The sequence below is a fragment of the Mizuhopecten yessoensis genome, unplaced genomic scaffold, assembly GCF_002113885.1.
Source record: "Mizuhopecten yessoensis strain PY_sf001 unplaced genomic scaffold, ASM211388v2 scaffold11129, whole genome shotgun sequence".
NCBI lineage: Eukaryota > Metazoa > Mollusca > Bivalvia > Pectinida > Pectinidae > Mizuhopecten > Mizuhopecten yessoensis.
In genome coordinates, this window is record NW_018408894.1 from 725,090 (window position 1) to 734,515 (window position 9,426).

A 9,426-nucleotide genomic window follows, 5' to 3' on the forward strand; every position below is an offset into this window, starting at 1 on the left:
CGTGACACATCTTAACCCGACAATCATATTACAAAAGGTGTTTTACCTTTCATTCTTAACCTCGGATATTAATCTGATCGCACCCGTTTGCGTATTTTTGTTTGCTGTTGGATGTGATGAATTTGTGTTCTGTTTGATGCAACGCTTTAGGAATTCTTTGTCAACATGTTACAAGGTTTCTTGCATTCCCAGCGATAATCTTCAAAATCATTACGGTTCTATCACGTGTCGATGTCAGATCAAACTCAGTTGAAACTTGGCCGTGACCAACACATTCTCTTTACTGATTGGTTTAACCCCACGAAGACGTGCTTAATAGCATAGATAACATAATACTGACATTGATATGAGGCAGGAGGACTCACGATTGACTTCAATACAAACATGACACAGTGAATTAGCTAAAGTGAGATGAACAGTAAAACCTCGTTATAATGTCCCTCGTTTCATTTACCATATCGCTTACCACCAATATATTTCAATGTCCCTTCTTCTGTTTTTCTAAAGAATTCCTTTATGCGTGTTTACGTCTATATCGACAAACCCCCTTTATAACGCCGACATTGCTCTGGATGAACGATGTCAGTATAAGGCTATTTTACTGTATTGACTTGTATACAAGTGCAATATGATCGCTTGTTTACAAATCATTGGAATATATCAGCTGAAGTACAAGTAGGAGGCACTGACCTGAATTCAAGTGGGATTAATCAGATTAAATACAAAAAGGATTTATTAAATTGAGACTTGTAATTTGGTCATCGACCTTGACCACCAGCAACAATTGACAACCAGTATCTTTTAATACATGCTATTTAATTATCCTTGTGGTATACACACACCATATGTTGTTTATTGTCATTGTAAGTGAGACTGGATGGTTTTTAAATTAGCCAATCACTTGTATACGGAGCATTCGTATAGACTTTAATGCGTTACACATACTTCCAAGATTGAGCAATGCCAAAACCATTCTGTAATGTGCTGTCTAGTTTGGTTGACTGATTGACTGTCCTTTATCTTGGCAACAAATATCTCCCCGTACTCTTTTGGAAATATAATGTCGACCAAAAACTATGCTGTGTAATGATCACCAGTCTGCAAAGCATTGCACCGACAGAAATGATATAAATGAAGGTCTTTACATTTTACCGAAGATGATATGTGTATATGATGACCGAGGAACGTAAATTACACAAAAAGATCCGCTGTAACATACTGTATAAAATCAAAAGCCATTTCCTATATAAGATACATTTATTTCCATTTTACTAGAAGCCACTAGACGTTTATAATTTGTATGGGACTTACTATACACTTACTATATAAACTTAAGGATCCATGTACCGCTGTCAACACTGTAACCAGGCTTTGAACACTTTTTTATCCCGGAATAACTATAACTTTGTTAAATAATTTCTAAAAAGAAATATCAATACCTTGCATGTTGTTGTTTTTTGTGAAAAATAGCAAAGATCACATTTACAAAATGTAATCAACAAAAGTTCAGCAGGTACAGACCAGGATTCGAACCCTGGACCTCATATTGTTATACTATCGCTTTAACCGATTGGGCTCTCTGGTCAGCGGAAGTGTCCTGGTCCAACTGTCTTACAGGTACATATGAAACGAGATTAGAAGGATGGGGTTGGGGGTGGCTGCGGGTTTTGTATATAGGAAAAACCACAGTGCAGAGGGACAGGGATCCTTCCGTAAGGATGTAAAATACATGACGTGATCTATAACCATCAACTAACGTGGAAAGATTACTGATGTATAAACGTGCATAGATCTCAAATTTTTAAAGAATACATTTAACCTACGTCCTTTGACCAAGTCATTGAAGTACCTGTCCCGAACATTGACATCAACAATCTAAATTATATATGTATAACAAAGAGTTGTCTGTGTTCCAAAGTTATCTGTCCTGAATCGGATAATGAAGTAGATTCATTTAGTTTATCCAGGATAGTTGCTTTCATTATCTATGATCAACTAAATTTGAAACTGTTTATAGCCACTATGGTCGTTTCCATGCTCTCGAAATTTTTATATTGAATAAATTCTCGCCGCTATAAACAAAAATTAACAACTAGACTGATACATTAAAATATTGTATTTTAGCAAGGATACAAACGAAACTTCGAAATGTAGGAACAGATGTAGATTGAGGACAATAATCATAGTTTTAAAATCGTCGATTTCAGAAAATAAACATTCAACAAATCTTCGATCACAATACAAATAAAATCAAATAAATACAAATAAACACATGATTCTGCTAAAGTGAATTAGTTCTGAGATTACATCTCCGTGGACTATATGGATGGCACGGCTGAAATATTTACCAGCATTTCATCGATATATCGACTAGGATTTGGACTAGAGTTGATGAGAAACACAGTGGGAAAATATACAGACATGTTCATTATTAAAAAAGTCATTAATTATATTTCATATATATATTCCAAAAACATTAGATAAAAAGGAACAAAACATACAAAGGATTTAGACATCAGGTGACCAGACGTAACGGGCTGTAAAATACAAAGCAATACCAGTGTGCGGCTATTCAGTGTAGCATAGCTCCATTTGTTTATCTTTAACCTACAGGAAAGTACCCTGATCAATATAAACTAGCTGTGATTATTCTGATTTACAAATCGGACAGTAGGGATATACTTGAAAATAACTTCCCATTTGTATACCTCAAGTTTTACAGATCACTAGAACAGCATGTCCCTAAGGAAATATATCAATGCTTAACTGAATACAATCTCATGAAAAGCTATCTAGTCTCAGATAAAAAGATTCTCACCAAACAGCATTAGCATATCGTATTGCTCAATGGCTACGGCAAATAGTAGAGACCAACTTATGGGAACATTTTAAATTTCGATTAAAGCGTTCGATCTAGTAAATCTTATAGATTATAACAATACATCTTATGCTTCTTACCTGCAATATAAGTACTTTTGTGGGAGTTTACCCCTTCTATTGGCACTATTAACTCGGGGATTCCATAGGGATCCATTATCGGCCCCGTCCATTAGCATTTATTTACCATACAGCGCTCCTCAGCTATTTCTGCTGACGTTTGTTCCGTACAAATCCATCAGCCATTAGATATCCGTTAAATTCCGATCTACAGGAAACAAATATTTGAGGCAAGAAAACAGCATGTGGCTTTAATGAGCCAGAGAGTTCTACTTTTTAATTGGTTCACCCACAAAAAAAAATGTCAGCAGATCATTGTTGCATATTATCTGGGGGATTACCAAAAATAGCACATATATATTGTTAGGGGTAACTGGGATTACATATTGATAAACATATAACATCTTGAGAGGAAGATATTTGCTCGGAAGCCTCGAATAAATACTTTAGTGAGACGATTTGATGCATATTTGGATATAGAACTATGTACATTGTACTAACAATGTCCATGTATTTACCGCAATGAACTACGGATCAATTATCTCGGGTCACAGCAATATAGCCAAGATAAATGTGGTACAGTTTCACTTTAATCATTCTTATTAACCCTTATTAAATAAACCCGTTGTGTAAGTCAATTTAAGAATATTATGGAGGATTAATTACAAGAATACATACATGTATACTGAACAAACAAAAAAAGAAACGCACAAAGTTCCCCCCTGCAGTACACCTTAGCTGTAAGTAAATAATGGAATATTTGGTCAGGTATTACATCAAGAACGATCTCCCTTCTCAACAATCTACCCTAAAATCAGCCAAGTGTGACGATGTCATTGTGTGACTTTGTGAGCTTCTTTAGTCCAAATCACGCGGCGTGATCAAGCCAAGCCGGAGTTTTTCAAACAAATAATCTCAACGGATACTCCAAGTTCAGCCACATTAATTTTCCACGTTGGCATTTTGATTTCGCCATTGACTGATATGCCACGCTTAACGCAAATTCAGAGGCGTAGAGCAATTGCGATGTTAGCCAAACTGCTGTCGCACGGCAATTTGGTGTTGGCCCGTGTACAATTAACCGTCTCTGTACACGTTTCCGTGCTACTGGATTAGTTTCCGATCGTCCCAGGAGCGGTCGTCCGCTTGTAACGACCGCACCACAAGACAGGGCGATTCGATTGTCGCAGTTTCGCAACAGATTCAAGATTGCTGTTGAGACTGCGTCGCAAACCTTCGGTACTCATGACAGACCCATTAGTCCTCAAACTGTCAGGAACCGCTTGCGTGCCGAGAGAATCATTGCGCGCCGACCTTATGTCGGGACACCACGGAGGCGGCAAGTGCGTCTTGACTGGATGCGCTGACATGGCCCGAATAGGTTGCGGATGCGTCGATAGAGGCGAGTAATGTTCACCGACGAGTCTAGATTCTGTCTGTATCGCTCAGACGGAAGAAAAAGGGTAAATAGCAGACGCGGTGAGCGTTTCGCCGACGCATGCGTGGTTGAACGTGATAGATTCGGTGGGGCTTCTGTAAAGGCATCTCCCATGGAGTAAAATCCCCCTTGGTGGTCCTGGATCAAAACCTCAATGCCGTTCGATACAGAGACCAGATCCTCCTACCACAAGTCCTTCCACTTCTCAGACGTCATTGTAGTGTATTTGATATGATATGCTTATCATACTACATGTCGCTGTTTGTCGGTCTGAAAAGTCTGTTTACTATCCGGTACTTAGTACAACGTCTGTTTATGGAAATTGCATTGTGGGTAAATAAAACCATGCGTTGATCAGCCATGTTTGCTGTTTGTGATTCTGTGATCAGATCACCCAAAAACACAACATATTTTGGCGACGAGGTGAAGTTTTAAAGATGACATCGACTTTTGGGAAGATCGATGCGTTTGATGATTCGCAGGGAGAGACCTGGGAACATTATACGGAGCGCCTAGGGCAGTATTTCGTCGCAAATGGTATCGGTAACGAGGAACCGGGTGATAAGGAAAAAAGGCGGGCGATCCTGCTAAGTGTGTGTCGGGCGAAAGTCTACACATTGATGAGCGATTTGTCAGCACCTACAAAGCCAAGTGAAAAGACATACGAGGATTTGGTGGTTCTAGTGAAGGAACATTCAGCTCCTAAACCGTCAGAGATTGAACAGCGATACAAATTTCACAATCGATTCAGGAAAACCGGTGAGTCTGTTTCGCAGTACATTGCCGCGTTACGCAATTTATCTGAACATTGTAATTTTGGTGGAACTCTCGAAACTATGATCCGAGACAGGTTAGTTTGTGGTATCAATGAAGACAGGATTCAGAGACGTCTGCTGTCAGAGGGTGAATTGACATTCACAAAGTCCTATGAAATTGCCATATCTATGGAAACCGCAGCCAAGAATGTTATCGATTTACAACAGGACACGACACCTGCGGGTGCGGGAAAAATTCATAAAGTCAGTCAACTGAAACGGGGTCAACAGAGACCCAAGTCACAGCAACAAACACAGGGTCACAGAGCACAGGCTCCGAATAATCAAGGTAATCTTCAGAAACCATGTTTCCGGTGCGGAGGTAAACACAAACCCCAGAACTGTAAGTTTAAAGACTCTGAATGTTTTTATTGTCGTAAGAAAGGACACATTATTGAGAAGTGTTTGACTAGACTTGCTGAATGTAAAGGGGGTCGAGTTACTCACAGTAGTGACAGGAAAAAACAGAATAAGGTCAATGCTTTAGAGGAAGTCGATGATGATGACATTTATCCAATGTTTCGAGTGTCTTCGTCTAACAAAGAGCCCTATACAGTAACGCTGTCAGTCAATGGTATTCCGTTACAAATGGAGATTGATACGGGGGCGTCGAAAACGGTGGTAGGCGAGCCTGCATTTGAACGTTTGACTAAATGCGACAAAGTAACACTAAAACCGTCAAATACCAAATTGAAAACCTACACTGGTGAAATGGTACCTGTTTTGGGACGTTTTGAAGTTCCTGTGAACTATGGCAAGTTTGACGGGGTACTACAAGCTGAAGTTGTCAAGGGAGACAATCCGTGCTTGCTGGGAAGAGATTGGCTACAGCACATTCAGCTCGACTGGAATGAAATTTTCAGTATCTCGCATGATTCGGACAACAGTATTATCGATGAGATTGTGAGTAAGCATCCATCTGTTTTTGAGCCAGGCCTAAGCAAAGTTCGTGGGACCAAGGCCAAGATTTACGTTGATCCACAGGAAAAACCGTTGTATTTCAAAGCGCGACCTACTCCGTATGCACTTCGCGACAAAATCGAACATGAACTGGATAGACTGGTTGCTGAGGGAACCATATCACCAGTTGAGTTCTCAGAATGGGCTACACCCATTGTTCCGATTGTCAAGAGTGATAAATCAATACGGATTTGCGGTGACTACAAAGTAACAGTCAATAAAGTCTCGAAACTCGACAACTACCCAATTCCGAAGACGGAAGATCTTTACGCGACTCTGGGCGGTGGAACAGATTATTCGAAATTGGACCTGAGTCAAGTGTATCAACAGCTCGAGTTGGATGACAGTTTGAAACCGTACACGACCATAAACACGCACAAAGGGTTGTTTGTCTACAATCGTCTTCCATACGGCGTAGCATCCGCTCCTGGAATATTTCAGAGGACAATGGAGAACCTGTTACAAGGCATACCCCAAGTTATCGTGCGCGTAGATGATATTTTGGTTACCGGTAAGAACCGACGTCAACACTTAGAAAACTTGGAGGCTGTTCTCAACCGTCTGGAAAAAGCCGGTGTGAAGCTTAAACGTAGCAAATGTTACTTCCTAAGGAAAGAGGTGGAGTACCTAGGGCACCGAATTAACAGTGAAGGCATGCAGCCTATTGAGGGCAAGGTCATGGCAATTAAGGATGCACCAGCACCAACAAACGTGAAAGAGCTACAGGCATTTCTGGGAATGTTGAACTATTATTCATATTACTTACCTAGGTTAAGCACAACCTTAGCACCATTATATGCGTTGCTGGGCAAGGATGTCAAGTGGAAATGGGACAAAGCCGAAGATGAAGCTTTCCGCGAAGCGAAGGACATGCTTCAGTCAGACACGCTTCTCGTACATTATGACCCGGATAAAGAACTTGTGTTGTCATGCGATGCCTCACCGTACGGTCTTGGGGCAGTGCTGTCACATGTGATGCTAGATGGTCGCGAGCGACCGATCGCATATGTATCGCGAACACTTGCTCCTGCAGAGAAAAATTACTCGCAGCTTGACAAAGAAGGTGCAGCGTTGATATTTGGTGTACGCAAATTTCACCAATATCTTTTTGGACAAAAGTTTGTTGTCTACACGGACCATAAACCGTTGCTTGGTTTATTCAAAGCAGACAGAGCCATTCCGAGCATGGCATCGGCACGCATTCAGAGGTGGGCTCTGCTACTAGCTACGTATGAGTACGATTTGCGGTATCGACCAGGAACTAAGAACAGTAACGCTGATGGTCTGAGTCGCTTACCGTTGAGTGAAACCGTGGTTAACATTCCTTTACCAGGAGAGACCCTATTACTTCTTGAACACTTGGACACAACTCCAGTGACATTTAAGCAAATTCAGGAATGGACCGCGAAAGACCCAGTTCTTATACAAGTACTAGCACATGTGCAGGATGGATGGAACAAATGTGGAAGCGAAGAGACTAAACCATACTTCAATAGGAAGGCTGAACTCTCCTGTCATGAAGATGTGTTACTTCATGGAAACCGCGTGGTTGTACCGAAACCAGGACGCGCCAAATTGTTAGAATTCCTGCATGAAGGACATCCAGGAATTGTACGGATGAAAGCACTAGCGCGTAGTCACGTGTGGTGGCCGGGAATAGATTCCGACATCCAAGATAAAGTGCAGGCATGTACGGAGTGTCAGCTACAGAGACCTGTACCACCGGTGGCACCGCTTCACTCTTGGGACTGGCCAGACCGGCCATGGTCGCGAATCCATGTGGATTATGCGGGCCCTTTCCTCGGGCAAATGTTTCTTGTAGTCGTGGACTCGTATAGCAAGTGGTTGGAAGTCGTACCAACAAATTCGTCAACATCTACGGTGACAATCGCGAAACTGCGTCAAATCTTTGCGGAACACGGTCTACCAGATAAACTTGTTTCAGACAATGGTCCATGTTTTATAAGTGAAGAATTTGAGACATTCTTGAGAGAAAATGGAATTCAACACGTGAAAATATCACCACACCATCCAGCTACAAATGGACTTGCGGAACGTTCAGTACGCATTTTCAAAGAGGGAATGAAAAAGATGGGCACTTCCGGTGGTGATACCGCAGCTAAGTTAAGTCGTTTCCTACTCTCGTACAGGTCAACTCCGCAAACAACGACCGGGCTCTCACCTGCAGAACTCTTGTTCAATCGCAAGTTGCGAACCAAGCTAGATTTGGTTAAACCCGACGTTCGTGAACGAGTCGTCAAGCGACAACAAACTCAGAAAAACTATCATGACAGTCGCGCTAAAGAACGTGTATTTGCGGAAGGAGACCAAGTTTTCGTTAAAAACTTTTATTCAGGACCAAAATGGAAATCTGGAGAAATAGTATCTAAGACCAGTCCTGTTTCATACACGGTCGAAGGTCAAAATGGTGTCAGGGCTAGACGGCACGTAGATCATATCAGACAGAGACACTGTTTGGCAGTCGCTGAGCCAAACATTCACCAGGAAATATTTGAGTCGGACGCTCATCCAGTCATAACTGCAGTTTCCGACGTGGTAACCAACTCCAAGGACTCTTCACCATCCGTGGGGGAAAAGGAAGGCTCCAGTCCAAAACAGACAAAGCAATCGTCTGTTGTGCCAGTTGTTAGACCGCAACGTGTGAAGACAACGCCTGCATACTTGAAGGACTATGTGACTCAAAAATGAACACATTCAGAATTTGTGCAAATAATAATTTGTACCAATTGCAGTTAACTGTTTTGAAAGTTTTCTTATAAACTGTTAATTTCCTAGTTAAGTCAAATGTGCCGGTAGTACATTTTTGAAAAGACTGTTTGAAGTTTATAGTTAATAATAACAAACAACGTTATTTCATTTTGAAGTTAAAAGTCATTTAATTCAGTAAATTCAGTTTTATCATATAGTTCAGTGACATTTACAGACAATGGACAGTAATTCATACATTTAGTTTACAACAAGAATTAGTATAATTCAAATGTGATTTGAAATGCTTATAATTCTATTTTCAGACTCTATTCTGAACAGTGTTAACGTCTTTACTTAAAGGTGGAGGAATGTAGTGTATTTGATATGATATGCTAATCATACTACATGTCGCTGTTTGTCGGTCTGAAAAGTCTGTTTACTATCCGGTACTTAGTACAACGTCTGTTTATTGAAATTGCATTGTGGGTAAATAAAACCATGCGTTGATCAGCCATGTTTGCTGTTTGTGATTCTGTGATCAGATCACCCAAAAACACAACAACATTC

The 9,426-nt window shown here is 40.8% G+C and overlaps 1 protein-coding gene across 1 annotated transcript; it reads left to right on the top strand.

Annotated features, from left to right (window-relative positions):
* Window positions 1-4,624: 4,624 nt before the first annotated feature.
* LOC110466292 (uncharacterized protein K02A2.6-like) lies at window positions 4,625-9,336 on the top strand. The gene has a single exon (XM_021522697.1). The coding sequence runs from the start codon at window positions 4,813-4,815 to the stop codon at window positions 8,857-8,859; it is 4,047 nt and encodes a 1,348-aa protein (XP_021378372.1). The 5' UTR covers window positions 4,625-4,812; the 3' UTR covers window positions 8,860-9,336.
* Window positions 9,337-9,426: the final 90 nt, after the last annotated feature.